Genomic DNA, 14737 nt, shown 5'->3' with positions numbered 1-14737 from the left:
TACTGGGTGGTATGGGGTGTTTGGTGCCAGTGTAGTGGGGGGTATGGGGTGTTTGGTGCCAGTGTACTGGGTGGTATGGGGTGTTTGGTGCCAGTGTAGTGGGGGGTATGGGGTGTTTGGTGCCAGTGTAGTGGGGGGTATGGGGTGTTTGGTGCCAGTGTAGTGGGGGGTATGGGGTGTTTGGTGCCAGTGTACTGGGTGGTATGGGGTGTTTGGTGCCAGTATAGTGGGGGGTATGGGGTGTTTGGTGCCAGTGTAGTGGGGGGTATGGGGTCTTTGGTGCCAGTGTACTGGGTGGTATGGGGTGTTTGGTGCCAGTGTAGTGGGGGGTATGGGGTGTTTGGTGCCAGTGTAGTGGGGGGTATGGGGTGTTTGGTGCCAGTGTAGCGGGTGGTATGGGGTGTTTGGTGCCAGTGTAGTGGGGGGTATGGGGTGTTTGGTGCCAGTGTAGCGGGTGGTATGGGGTGTTTGGTGCCAGTGTAGTGGGTGGTATGGGGTGTTTGGTGCCAGTGTAGTGGGTGGTATGGGGTGTTTGGTGCCAGTGTAGTGGGGGGTCTGGGGTGTTTGGTGCCAGTGTAGTGGGGGGTATGGGGTGTTTGGAGCCAGTGTACTGGGTTGTATGGGGTGTTTGGTGCCAGTGTAGTGGGGGGTATGGGGTGTTTGGTGCCAGTGTAGTGGGGGGTATGGGGTGTTTGGTGCCAGTGTAGTGGGGGGTATGGGGTGTTTGTTGCCAGTGTAGTGGGGGGTATGGGGTGTTTGGTGCCAGTGTACTGGGGGGTATGGGGTGTTTGGTGCCAGTGTAGTGGGGGGTATGGGGTGTTTGGTGCCAGTGTACTGGGAGGTATGGGGTGTTTGGTGCCAGTGTAGTGGGGGGTATGGGGTGTTTGGAGTCAGTGTACTGGATGGTATGGGGTGTTTGGTGCCAGTGTAGTGGGGGGTATGGGGTGTTTGGTGCCAGTGTAGTGGGGGGTATGGGGTGTTTGGTGCCAGTGTAGTGGGGGGTATGGGGTGTTTGGTGCCAGTGTAGTGGGGGGTATGGGGTGTTTGGTGCCAGTGTACTGGGGGGTATGGGGTGTTTGGTGCCAGTGTAGTGGGGGGTATGGGGTGTTTGGTGCCAGTGTAGTGGGGGGTATGGGGTGTTTGGTGCCAGTGTAGTGGGGGGTATGGGGTATTTGGTGCCAGTGTAGTGGGGGATATGGGGTGTTTGGTGCCAGTGTACTGGGTGGTATGGGGTGTTTGGTGCCAGTGTAGTGGGGGGTATCGGGTGTTTGGTGCCAGTGTACTGGGAGGTATGGGGTGTTTGGTGCCAGTGTAGTGGGGGGTATGGGGTGTTTGGAGCCAGTGTACTGGGTAGTATGGGGTGTTTGGTGCCAGTGTAGTGGGGGGTATGGGGTGTTTGGTGCCAGTGTAGTGGGGGGTATGGGGTGTTTGGTGCCAGTGCAGTGGGAGGTATGGGGTGTTTGGTGCCAGTGTAGTGGGTGGTATGGGGTGTTTGGTGCCAGTGTAGTGGGGGTATGGGGTGTTTGGTGCCAGTGTAGTGGGCGGTATGGGGTGTTTGGTGCCAGTGTAGTGGGGGGTATGGGGTGCTAGGTGCCAGTGTAGTGGGGGTATGGGGTGTTTGGTGCCAGTGTAGTGGGTGGTATGGGGTGTTTGGTGCCAGTGTAGTGGGAGGTATGGGGTGTTTGGTGCCAGTGTACTGGGAGGTATGGGGTGTTTGGTGCCAGTGTAGTGGGGGGTATGGGGTGCTTGGTGCCAGTGTAGTGGGAGGTATGGGGTGTTTGGTGCCAGTGTAGTGGGGGGTATGGGGTGTTTGGTGCCAGTGTAGTGGGTGGTATGGGGTGTTTGGTGCCAGTGTAGTGGGAGGTATGGGGTGTTTGGTGCCAGTGTAGTGGATGGTATGGGGTGTTTGGTGCCAGTGTAGGAGGGGGTACGGGGTGTTTGGTGCCAGTGTAGTGGGGGGTATGGGGTGCTTGGTGCCAGTGTAGTGGGGGGTATGGGGTGTTTGGTGCCAGTGTAGTGGGGGGTACGGGGTGTTTGGTGCCAGTGTAGTGGGAGGTATGGGGTGTTTGGTGCCAGTGTGTGGGGGGTATGGGGTGTTTGGTGCCAGTGTAGTGGGGGGTATGGGGTGTTTGTTGCCAGTGTAGTGGGGGGTATGGAGTGTTTGGTGCCAGTGTAGTGGGTGGTATGGGGTGTTTGGTGCCAGTGTAGTGGGAGGTATGGGGTGTTTGGTGCCAGTGTAGTGGGGGGTATGGGGTGTTTGGTGCCAGTGTAGTGGGGGGTATGGAGTGTTTGGTGCCAGTGTAGTGGGTGGTATGGGGTGTTTGGTGCCAGTGTGTGGGGGGTATGGGGTGTTTGGTGCCAGTGTAGTGGGGGGTATGGGGTGTTTGGTGCCAGTGTAGTGGGGGGTATGGGGTGTTTGGTGCCAGTGTAGTGGGAGGTATGGGGTGTTTGGTGCCAGTGTAGTGGGGGGTATGGGGTGTTTGGTGCCAGTGTAGTGGGGGGTATGGAGTGTTTGGTGCCAGTGTAGTGGGTGGTATGGGGTGTTTGGTGCCAGTGTAGTGGGAGGTATGGGGTGTTTGGTGCCAGTGTAGTGGGAGGTATGGGGTGTTTGGTGCCAGTGTAGTGGGGGGTATGGGGTTTTTGGTGCCAGTGTAGTGGGTGGTATGGGGTGTTTGGTGCCAGTGCAGTGGGGGGTATGGGGTGTTTGGTGCCAGTGTAGTGGGTGGTATGGGGTGTTTGGTGCCAGTGTAGTGGGTGGTATGGGGTGTTTGGTGCCAGTGTAGTGGATGGTATGGGGTGTTTGGTGCCAGTGTAGTGGGTGGTATGGGGTGTTTGGAGCCAGTGTACTGGGTGGTATGGGGTGTTTGGTGCCAGTGTAGTGGGGGGTATGGGGTGTTTGGTGCCAGTGTAGTGGGGGGTATGGGGTGTTTGGTGCCAGGGTAGTGGGGGGTATGGGGTGTTTGGAGCCAGTGTACTGGGTGGTATGGGGTGTTTGGAGCCAGTGTACTGGGTGGTATGGGGTGTTTGGTGCCAGTGTAGTGGGGGGTATGAGGTGTTTGGTGCCAGTGTAGCGGGTGGTATGGGGTGTTTGGTGCCAGTGTAGTAGGGGGTATGGGGTGTTTGGTGCCAGTGTAGTGGGGGTTATGGGGTGTTTGGTGCCAGTGTAGTGGGTGGTATGGGGTGTTTGGTGCCAGTGTAGTGGGGGGTACGGGGTGTTTGGTGCCAGTGTAGTGGGGGGTATGGGGTGCTTGGTGCCAGTGTAGTGGGGGGTATGGGGTGTTTGGTGCCAGTGTAGTGGGGGGTACGGGGTGTTTGGTGCCAGTGTAGTGGGAGGTATGGGGTGTTTGGTGCCAGTGTAGTGGGAGGTATGGGGTGTTTGGTGCCAGTGTGTGGGGGGTATGGGTTGTTTGGTGCCAGTGTAGTGGGGGGTATGGGGTGTTTGGTGCCAGTGTAGTGGGGGGTATGGAGTGTTTGGTGCCAGTGTAGTGGGTGGTATGGGGTGTTTGGTGCCAGTGTAGTGGGAGGTATGGGGTGTTTGGTGCCAGTGTAGTGGGGGGTATGGGGTGTTTGGTGCCAGTGTAGTGGGGGGTATGGAGTGTTTGGTGCCAGTGTAGTGGGTGGTATGGGGTGTTTGGTGCCAGTGTAGTGGGAGGTATGGGGTGTTTGGTGCCAGTGTAGTGGGGGGTACGGGGTGTTTGGTGCCAGTGTAGTGGGTGGTATGGGGTGTTTGGTGCCAGTGTAGTGGGGGGTATGGGGTGTTTGGTGCCAGTGTAGTGGGTGGTATGGGGTGTTTGGTACCAGTGTAGTGGGGGGTATGGGGTATTTGGTGCCAGTGTAGTGGGGGATATGGGGTGTTTGGTGCCAGTGTACTGGGTGGTATGGGGTGTTTGGTGCCAGTGTAGTGGGGGGTATCGGGTGTTTGGTGCCAGTGTACTGGGAGGTATGGGGTGTTTGGTGCCAGTGTACTGGGGGGTATGGGGTGTTTGGAGCCAGTGTACTGGGTAGTATGGGGTGTTTGGTGCCAGTGTAGTGGGGGGTATGAGGTGTTTGGTGCCAGTGTAGTGGGGGGTATGGGGTGTTTGGTGCCAGTGTAGTGGGAGGTATGGGGTGTTTGGTGCCAGTGTAGTGGGTGGTATGGGGTGTTTGGTGCCAGTGTAGTGGGAGGTATGGGATGTTTGGTGCCAGTGTAGTGGGGGGTACGGGGTGTTTGGTGCCAGTGTAGTGGGGGTATGGGGTGTTTGGTGCCAGTGTAGTGGGGGGTATGGGGTGTTTGGTGCCAGTGTAGTGGGGGGTATGGGGTGCTAGGTGCCAGTGTAGTGGGGGTATGGGGTGTTTGGTGCCAGTGTAGTGGGTGGTATGGGGTGTTTGGTGCCAGTGTAGTGGGAGGTATGGGGTGTTTGGTGCCAGTGTACTGGGAGGTATGGGGTGTTTGGTGCCAGTGTAGTGGGGGGTATGGGGTGCTTGGTGCCAGTGTAGTGGGAGGTATGGGGTGTTTGGTGCCAGTGTAGTGGGGGGTATGGGGTGTTTGGTACCAGTGTAGTGGGTGGTATGGGGTGTTTGGTGCCAGTGTAGTGGGAGGTATGGGGTGTTTGGTGCCAGTGTAATGGATGGTATGGGGTGTTTGGTGCCAGTGTAGGAGGGGGTACGGGGTGTTTGGTGCCAGTGTAGTGGGGGGTATGGGGTGCTTGGTGCCAGTGTAGTGGGGGGTATGGGGTGTTTGGTGCCAGTGTAGTGGGGGGTACGGGGTGTTTGGTGCCAGTGTAGTGGGAGGTATGGGGTGTTTGGTGCCAGTGTGTGGGGGGTATGGGGTGTTTGGTGCCAGTGTAGTGGGGGGTATGGGGTGTTTGGTGCCAGTGTAGTGGGGGGTATGGGGTGTTTGGTGCCAGTGTAGTGGGAGGTATGGGGTGTTTGGTGCCAGTGTAGTGGGGGGTATGGGGTGTTTGGTGCCAGTGTAGTGGGGGGTATGGAGTGTTTGGTGCCAGTGTAGTGGGTGGTATGGGGTGTTTGGTGCCAGTGTAGTGGGAGGTATGGGGTGTTTGGTGCCAGTGTAGTGGGGGGTATGGGGTGTTTGGTACCAGTGTAGTGGGTGGTATGGGGTGTTTGGTGCCAGTGCAGTGGGGGGTATGGGGTGTTTGGTGCCAGTGTAGTGGGTGGTATGGGGTGTTTGGTGCCAGTGTAGTGGGTGGTATGGGGTGTTTGGTGCCAGTGTAGTGGATGGTATGGGGTGTTTGGTGCCAGTGTAGTGGGTGGTATGGGGTGTTTGGAGCCAGTGTACTCGGTGGTATGGGGTGTTTGGTGCCAGTGTACTGGGTGGTATGGGGTGTTTGGTGCCAGTGTAGTGGGGGGTATGAGGTGTTTGGTGCCAGTGTAGCGGGTGGTATGGGGTGTTTGGTGCCAGTGTAGTGGGGGGTATGGGGTGTTTGGTGCCAGTGTAGTGGGGGTTATGGGGTGTTTGGTGCCAGTGTAGTGGGTGGTATGGGGTGTTTGGTGCCAGTGTAGTGGGGGGTACGGGGTGTTTGGTGCCAGTGTAGTGGGGGGTATGGGGTGCTTCGTGCCAGTGTAGTGGGGGGTATGGGGTGTTTGGTGCCAGTGTAGTGGGGGGTACGGGGTGTTTGGTGCCAGTGTAGTGGGAGGTATGGGGTGTTTGGTGCCAGTGTAGTGGGAGGTATGGGGTGTTTGGTGCCAGTGTGTGGGGGGTATGGGGTGTTTGGTGCCAGTGTAGTGGGGGGTATGGGGTGTTTGGTGCCAGTGTAGTGGGGGGTATGGAGTGTTTGGTGCCAGTGTAGTGGGTGGTATGGGGTGTTTGGTGCCAGTGTAGTGGGAGGTATGGGGTGTTTGGTGCCAGTGTAGTGGGGGGTATGGGGTGTTTGGTGCCAGTGTAGTGGGGGGTATGGAGTGTTTGGTGCCAGTGTAGTGGGTGGTATGGGGTGTTTGGTGCCAGTGTAGTGGGAGGTATGGGGTGTTTGGTGCCAGTGTAGTGGGGGGTACAGGGTGTTTGGTGCCAGTGTAGTGGGTGGTATGGGGTGTTTGGTGCCAGTGCAGTGGGGGGTATGGGGTGTTTGGTGCCAGTGTAGTGGGTGGTATGGGGTGTTTGGTGCCAGTGTAGTGGGTGGTATGGGGTGTTTGGTGCCAGTGTAGTGGATGGTATGGGGTGTTTGGTGCCAGTGTAGTGGGTGGTATGGGGTGTTTGGAGCCAGTGTACTGGGTGGTATGGGGTGTTTGGTGCCAGTGTAGTGGGGGGTATGGGGTGTTTGGTGCCAGTGTAGTGGGGGGTATGGGGTGTTTGGTGCCAGTGTAGTGGGGGGTATGGGGTGTTTGGAGCCAGTGTACTGGGTGGTATGGGGTGTTTGGAGCCAGTGTACTGGGTGGTATGGGGTGTTTGGTGCCAGTGTAGTGGGGGGTATGAGGTGTTTGGTGCCAGTGTAGCGGGTGGTATGGGGTGTTTGGTGCCAGTGTAGTAGGGGGTATGGGGTGTTTGGTGCCAGTGTAGTGGGGGTTATGGGGTGTTTGGTGCCAGTGTAGTGGGTGGTATGGGGTGTTTGGTGCCAGTGTAGTGGGGGGTACGGGGTGTTTGGTGCCAGTGTAGTGGGGGGTATGGGGTGCTTGGTGCCAGTGTAGTGGGGGGTATGGGGTGTTTGGTGCCAGTGTAGTGGGGGGTACGGGGTGTTTGGTGCCAGTGTAGTGGGAGGTATGGGGTGTTTGGTGCCAGTGTAGTGGGAGGTATGGGGTGTTTGGTGCCAGTGTGTGGGGGGTATGGGGTGTTTGGTGCCAGTGTAGTGGGGGGTATGGGGTGTTTGGTGCCAGTGTAGTGGGGGGTATGGAGTGTTTGGTGCCAGTGTAGTGGGTGGTATGGGGTGTTTGGTGCCAGTGTAGTGAGAGGTATGGGGTGTTTGGTGCCAGTGTAGTGGGGGGTATGGGGTGTTTGGTGCCAGTGTAGTGGGGGGTATGGAGTGTTTGGTGCCAGTGTAGTGGGTGGTATGGGGTGTTTGGTGCCAGTGTAGTGGGAGGTATGGGGTGTTTGGTGCCAGTGTAGTGGGGGGTACGGGGTGTTTGGTGCCAGTGTAGTGGGTGGTATGGGGTGTTTGGTGCCAGTGCAGTGGGGGGTATGGGGTGTTTGGTGCCAGTGTAGTGGGTGGTATGGGGTTTTTGGTACCAGTGTAGTGGGGGGTATGGGGTATTTGGTGCCAGTGTAGTGGGGGATATGGGGTGTTTGGTGCCAGTGTACTGGGTGGTATGGGGTGTTTGGTGCCAGTGTAGTGGGGGGTATCGGGTGTTTGGTGCCAGTGTACTGGGAGGTATGGGGTGTTTGGTGCCAGTGTAGTGGGGGGTATGGGGTGTTTGGAGCCAGTGTACTGGGTAGTATGGGGTGTTTGGTGCCAGTGTAGTGGGGGGTATGGGGTGTTTGGTGCCAGTGTAGTGGGGGGTATGGGGTGTTTGGTGCCAGTGTAGTGGGAGGTATGGGGTGTTTGGTGCCAGTGTAGTGGGTGGTATGGGGTGTTTGGTGCCAGTGTAGTGGGAGGTATGGGATGTTTGGTGCCAGTGTAGTGGGGGGTACGGGGTGTTTGGTGCCAGTGTGTGGGGGGTATGGGGTGTTTGGTGCCAGTGTAGTGGGGGGTATGGGGTGTTTGGTGCCAGTGTAGTGGGGGGTATGGGGTGCTAGGTGCCAGTGTAGTGGGTGGTATGGGGTGTTTGGTGCCAGTGTAGTGGGTGGTATGGGGTGTTTGGTGCCAGTGTAGTGGGTGGTATGGGGTGTTTGGTGCCAGTGTACTGGGAGGTATGGGGTGTTTGGTGCCAGTGTAGTGGGGGGTATGGGGTGCTTGGTGCCAGTGTAGTGGGAGGTATGGGGTGTTTGGTGCCAGTGTAGTGGGGGGTATGGGGTGTTTGGTGCCAGTGTAGTGGGTGGTATGGGGTGTTTGGTGCCAGTGTAGTGGGAGGTATGGGGTGTTTGGTGCCAGTGTAGTGGATGGTATGGGGTGTTTGGTGCCAGTGTAGGAGGGGGTACGGGGTGTTTGGTGCCAGTGTAGTGGGGGGTATGGGGTGCTTGGTGCCAGTGTAGTGGGGGGTATGGGGTGTTTGGTGCCAGTGTAGTGGGGGGTACGAGGTGTTTGGTGCCAGTGTAGTGGGAGGTATGGGGTGTTTGGTGCCAGTGTGTGGGGGGTATGGGGTGTTTGGTGCCAGTGTAGTGGGGGGTATGGGGTGTTTGGTGCCAGTGTAGTGGGGGGTATGGGGTGTTTGGTGCCAGTGTAGTGGGGGGTATGGGGTGTTTGGTGCCAGTGTAGTGGGAGGTATGGGGTGTTTGGTGCCAGTGTAGTGGGGGGTATGGGGTGTTTGGTGCCAGTGTAGTGGGGGGTATGGAGTGTTTGGTGCCAGTGTAGTGGGTGGTATTGGGTGTTTGGTGCCAGTGTAGTGGGAGGTATGGGGTGTTTGGTGCCAGTGTAGTGGGGGGTATGGGGTGTTTGGTGCCAGTGTAGTGGGTGGTATGGGGTGTTTGGTGCCAGTGCAGTGGGGGGTATGGGGTGTTTGGTGCCAGTGTAGTGGGTGGTATGGGGTGTTTGGTGCCAGTGTAGTGGGTGGTATGGGGTGTTTGGTGCCAGTGTAGTGGATGGTATGGGGTGTTTGGTGCCAGTGTAGTGGGTGGTATGGGGTGTTTGGAGCCAGTGTACTGGGTGGTATGGGGTGTTTGGTGCCAGTGTAGTGGGGGGTATGGGGTGTTTGGTGCCAGTGTAGTGGGGGGTATGGGGTGTTTGGTGCCAGTGTAGTGGGGGGTATGGGGTATTTGGAGCCAGTGTACTGGGTGGTATGGGGTGTTTGGAGCCAGTGTACTGGGTGGTATGGGGTGTTTGGTGCCAGTGTAGTGGGGGGTATGAGGTGTTTGGTGCCAGTGTAGCGGGTGGTATGGGGTGTTTGGTGCCAGTGTAGTAGGGGGTATGGGGTGTTTGGTGCCAGTGTAGTGGGGGTTATGGGGTGTTTGGTGCCAGTGTAGTGGGTGGTATGGGGTGTTTGGTGCCAGTGTAGTGGGGGGTACGGGGTGTTTGGTGCCAGTGTAGTGGGGGGTATGGGGTGCTTGGTGCCAGTGTAGTGGAGGGTATGGGGTGTTTGGTGCCAGTGTAGTGGGGGGTACGGGGTGTTTGGTGCCAGTGTAGTGGGAGGTATGGGGTGTTTGGTGCCAGTGTAGTGGGAGGTATGGGGTGTTTGGTGCCAGTGTGTGGGGGGTATGGGGTGTTTGGTGCCAGTGTAGTGGGGGGTATGGGGTGTTTGGTGCCAGTGTAGTGGGGGGTATGGAGTGTTTGGTGCCAGTGTAGTGGGTGGTATGGGGTGTTTGGTGCCAGTGTAGTGGGAGGTATGGGGTGTTTGGTGCCAGTGTAGTGGGGGGTATGGAGTGTTTGGTGCCAGTGTAGTGGGTGGTATGGGGTGTTTGGTGCCAGTGTAGTGGGGGGTACGGGGTGTTTGGTGCCAGTGTAGTGGGTGGTATGGGGTGTTTGGTGCCAGTGTAGTGGGTGGTATGGGGTGTTTGGAGCCAGTGTACTGGGTGGTATGGGGTGTTTGGTGCCAGTGTAGTGGGGGGTATGGGGTGTTTGGTGCCAGTGTAGTGGGGGGTATGGGGTGTTTGGTGCCAGTGTAGTGGGGGGTATGGGGTGTTTGGAGCCAGTGTACTGGGTGGTATGGGGTGTTTGGAGCCAGTGTACTGGGTGGTATGGGGTGTTTGGTGCCAGTGTAGTGGGGGGTATGAGGTGTTTGGTGCCAGTGTAGCGGGTGGTATGGGGTGTTTGGTGCCAGTGTAGTAGGGGGTATGGGGTGTTTGGTGCCAATGTAGTGGGTGGTATGGGGTGTTTGGTGCCAGTGTAGTGGGGGGTACGGGGTGTTTGGTGCCAGTGTAGTGGGAGGTATGGGGTGTTTGGTGCCAGTGTAGTGGGGGGTATGGGGTGTTTGGTGCCAGTGTAGTGGGTGGTATGGGGTGTTTGGTGCCAGTGTAGTGGGGGGTATGGGGTGTTTGGTGCCAGTGTACTGGGAGGTATGGGGTGTTTGGTGCCAGTGTAGTGGGGGGTATGGGGTGTTTGGTGCCAGTGTAGTGGGTGGTATGGGGTGTTTGGTGCCAGTGTAGTGGGGGGTACGGGGTGTTTGGTGCCAGTGTAGTGGGGGGTATGGGGTGTTTGGTGCCAGTGTAGTGGATGGTATGGGATGTTTGGTGCCAGTGTAGTGGGGGGTATGGGGTGTTTGGTGCCAGTGTAGTGGGGGGTATGGGGTGTTTGGTGCCAGTGTAGTGGGGGGTATGGGGTGTTTGGTGCCAGTGTAGTGGGGGGTATGGGATGTTTGGTGCCAGTGTAGTGGGTGGTATGGGATGTTTGGTGCCAGTGTAGTGGGTGGTATGGGGTGTTTGGTGCCAGTGTAGTGGGTGGTATGGGGTGTTTGGTGCCAGTGTAGTGGGTGGTATGGGGTGTTTGGTGCCAGTGTAGTGGGTGGTATGGGGTGTTTGGTGCCAGTGTAGTGGGGGGTACGGGGTGTTTGGTGCCAGTGTAGTGGGGGGTATGGGGTGTTTGGTGCCAGTGTAGTGGGTGGTATGGGGTGTTTGGTGCCAGTGTAGTGGGTGGTATGGGGTGTTTGGTGCCAGTGTAGTGGGGGGTACGGGGTGTTTGGTGCCAGTGTAGTGGGGGGTATGGGGTGTTTGGTGCCAGTGTAGTGGATGGTATGGGATGTTTGGTGCCAGTGTAGTGGGGGGTATGGGGTGTTTGGTGCCAGTGTAGTGGGGGGTATGGGATGTTTGGTGCCAGTGTAGTGGGTGGTATGGGATGTTTGGTGCCAGTGTAGTGGGGGGTACGGGGTGTTTGGTGCCAGTGTAGTGGGGGGTACGGGGTGTTTGGTGCCCGTGTAGTGGGAGGTATGGGGTGTTTGGTGCCAGTGTAGTGGGGGGTATGGGGTGTTTGGTGCCAGTGTAGTGGGGGGTATGGGGTGTTTGGTGCCAGTGTAGTGGGGGGTATGGGGTGTTTGGTGCCAGTGTAGTGGGAGGTATGGGGTGTTTGGTGCCAGTGTAGTGGGGGGTATGGGGTGTTTGGTGCCAGTGTAGTGGATGGTATGGGGTGTTTTGTGCCAGTGTAGTGGGGGGTATGGGGTGTTTGGTGCCAGTGTAGTGGGAGGTATGGGGTGTTTGGTGCCAGTGTAGTGGGGGGTATGGGGTGTTTGGTGCCAGTGTAGTGGATGGTATGGGGTGTTTTGTGCCAGTGTAGTGGGGGGTACGGGGTGTTTGGAGCTGATCTGCAGAAGCTGTGTATTTGTCTCACTCACTTTTTTCCCTCTCTTTCTTGCCAACTGCAGGATCTGTGGCAGGGGGTGAGAGGCTGGTCCAGGGTTCCCCATCCGTGGAAGCAGGAACAGGACTGGTGTATGGGCGTCAGACAGAGAGACTATGTCTGCTTCTTCCTCCCACACTCCTGTGGATGCTGGACCCAAGATGCAGGTACTCAGGTGTTTCAGCACCAGGTCCAGTTTCTCGGGCTGCAGAATGCGCCACAGAATGGAAGTCTGGAAGAGCGTTAGGTGGGCGAAGCTTGGGCAGGGCACCGGCCCGATCACTGTAGAGGGGAGCCTGAAGTACTCCTGCCACAGACTGGCGTGTGTGCTCAGCGAGGACCGGACACCCATGAATGGGGGGTGTTTCTCCAATTGCCCCAGCTCGTCCCAGGCCTCACAGGTCACCCAAGGAGATCTCTGCATACAGGAGTATGAAGCCCCCTGACTCGGCGTGTGCAGCAATCCCAGGAAGGCGAGCCATTCTAGAGCAGGGGGCTGCCCCACCGCCAGCAGCAGGCGCAACACATGCCTATGCTTGGGGGTCAGAGTGGGTAGCACGTGGGCGAGTATCTCTGAAGTCAGTATCTGCTCTGCCCTGACACCCCTTCTGACTGCCTGCACCCCGTCTTTACTCCTCAGAGCCCCTAGAGCCCAGCGCAGGACAGACCCCGCAGGGAAGTGATAATGTGGGCAGAGCCGGGACACGTCCTGCAGTCGAGAGTACAGAACACGCCCAGCATGAGCTGCTGACATACTCGTCCCCAATGTCTCAGCCATCTGCTGCTGCAGGAACCCCACATCCTTCAGGGAAGCCTGCAGGGAGCGCTGGCACCTCTCAAATTCAGACACATTATCCAGGAAGTCTCTGCTCTGGAGCAGTGGGCATGGGGACGAAATGACAGAATCCAGGAAGGAGGCCTGAGGAGGAAAGACGAATGTCACAAAGGAGGCTATTCACCACACAGAGAGCAGGAGAGAAAAGGCAAAATAAATGGGAATGAGAGAGAAAGAGTGAGTGAGTGTCAAGAAAAAATGGTATGGGTGTGAAAAAGGGTGAAAAAAAGATAAACGGAAAGATGGAGACAGGTGAACTACAGGCCCACCTGACACTGGGATAACTCAATCCTAACCCGTGATAGTGGCCAACAAACGCTTCTATGTTCAAACCCTGAGATCTACCCCTTAATGTCCCTCTCCTTCCAATACTGAGGAGCATCTGAATATCAGCGAGGTGCCACCACATCACAGGTCCTCAGAATCAAGGCTACGTGACACGGAGGGCGTTCTAGAGAACGTCACCAGCACGTTCTACTCACATAACCCAAATCCCAAGATCCCAAGATGACATGAGGGTTCCCTGACCACCGCCCCGAGGGCTCCCTGACCACCGCCCGAGAGCTCTCTGACCACCGTCCGAGAGCTCTCTGACCACCGCCCTGAGAGCTCTCTGACCACCGCCCCGAGGGCACTCTGACCACCACGAGGGCTCCCTGACCACCACGAGGGCTCTCTGACCACCACGAGGGCTCCCTGACCCCCATGAGGGCTCCCTGACCACCGTGAGAGGGCTCCCTGACCACCGCCCCAGGGCTCCCTGACCACCACGAGGGCTCCCTGACCACCGCAAGAGGGCTCCCTGACCACCGCCCCAGGGCTCCCTGACCACCACCCCAGGGCTCCCTGATCACCGCCCCAGGGCTCCCTGATCACCGCCCCAGGGCTCCCTGATCACCACCCCAGGGCTCCCTGACCACCACGAGAGGGCTCCCTGACCACTGCTCCGAGAGCTCTCTGACCACCGCCCCGAGGGCTCTCTGACCACCGCCCCGAGGGCTCTCTGACCCCCGCCCGAGGGCTCCCTGACCACCTCCCGAGGGCTCCCTGACCACCTCCCGAGGGCTCCCTGACCACCTCCCGAGGGCTCCCTGACCTCCGCCCGAGGGCTCCCTGACCCGGTGCTGAGATTGCACTGCTTGTGGCCCGGGGGGATAAACGCTGCAGGGAGACCCATTGAAAAGAATGGACCCCCTGCAGCACCACCGCGGCTGTCACCCCCCCAGCACCGGTCGCGGTGCTGAAAACGGTGAGCTTGGCAACACCTGTACATCACCGGAACATTACATTCAGATAGAGATTTCTCACAGATAAATGCCCGTATTCCTAACCCGTCCGCTGGGAGCAGAGACACGGAGCAGAGGAAACTAACACTGATTAGCGAGTAAGGCTGACATTCAGCCTTCTGTTATACAGGCTAACGGCTTTATACTGAGCAACCTGTCATTTTATAGGCGTGTGCCATTGCACTCAGGGCTCGTGGGGGTTAATGTTACTATCTACCCTAACCCCAGAAATTATCAGGGGCAATTTGCTCTGTGTGATCCGATCTATTTGATAAAGGTTCAGTTATATTTCAGTTATTAATATTAGGCATTACCTATAACTTCACTCATCGGTACAGAGATTCAGCTAAACTCCGATGTGGGCCCCCAGAGGCACCGCTAGTATTAGTCAGCTGTTTGGGTGAAGTAACCAGCGTTACAATGTCGGGCAGTTCCCCACTCACGGAGTACCTATACTCCGGTGGGATTGTTTGTATCTATACGGGGCAGTTGGGGACTGACACTACCTTTTACCCTAACACAGGTAAGGGGAACATCAGGCACCTTATACCAGACCTTATACCAGCACTGGCATTGTATTATCGGATAGTTTGGGGGAACCTACTATTATCGGAGCTGTCCAATACAATATTATACACCCTCGCTATTTGGGTTATCTCACGATTAGGAATGTATATTCTTTTCACTTGTACATACTATCTATTCACGTTCACCCCCTGTGTATACAGCTATCTAGGCCTCCTAACACCACACTATACCACAGTGGGATGTGTTCTGTATGGCAGAGACACTTACTATTGGAATAGAGATGACCTCATATAGCTATTTATATAGCTGGACAACATTTCTTAGCACCTAATAGTAATGATACAAGTTAATATACCTACATTGCATATGATTAGGCTCCATATAGACACAGAGGGGCCCTGTTCTGGTTGTACTAGCGCCATTTTTAGGGTTTAACATTATGTAGCTTCTCTCGTTTATTGATAATAATAAAGTTGAACACAATATTATTTCATTCGTAGAGCGCTAACAATAGGGGCACGGCTCTCCCATGCAAATGTTATCAGGTTGATGGCAGTGTCTGGGTGTATGGAGGGTCCTCACCTGAGCTTGACTCAGCTCTTCCTGCAGCCGCAGGGAGGTCAGGCGGAGGCGCAGGCGCTGTTCCTGCAGCCGTGCATCCTCACATACCAGTGCCTCCCTCTGCAACTCCTCCTCCAGTCCTGAGGGGCTCAGGCTCATGTCAATCACATTTACATTCTTAAAGAAGGCGGGGCCAAGCTCTAGAACAGTGAAATCATATACGTGTCACAATTGGGACCCCC

The 14737-nt window shown here is 57.0% G+C and overlaps 1 protein-coding gene across 1 annotated transcript in view; it reads right to left on the bottom strand.

Moving 5' to 3' along the window:
- LOC142473341 (dynein heavy chain domain-containing protein 1-like) overlaps positions 1–14737 on the bottom strand; it is a 434059-nt gene that overhangs the window by 151889 nt on the left and 267433 nt on the right. The window contains exons 22-23 of the mRNA XM_075580578.1: positions 14517–14695; positions 11281–12204 (exon numbers count right to left, since the gene is read on the bottom strand). Of these exons, the coding sequence (XP_075436693.1) occupies positions 11281–12204; positions 14517–14695 (1103 nt within the window). The remainder of the gene's footprint in view (positions 1–11280; positions 12205–14516; positions 14696–14737) is intronic.

Source organism: Ascaphus truei, assembly GCF_040206685.1.
Source record: "Ascaphus truei isolate aAscTru1 chromosome 3 unlocalized genomic scaffold, aAscTru1.hap1 SUPER_3_unloc_4, whole genome shotgun sequence".
Taxonomy (NCBI): Eukaryota; Metazoa; Chordata; class Amphibia; order Anura; family Ascaphidae; genus Ascaphus; species Ascaphus truei.
Note: the sequence above shows the minus strand (reverse complement) of the source record. Positions and strands in the feature narration are given on the sequence as shown.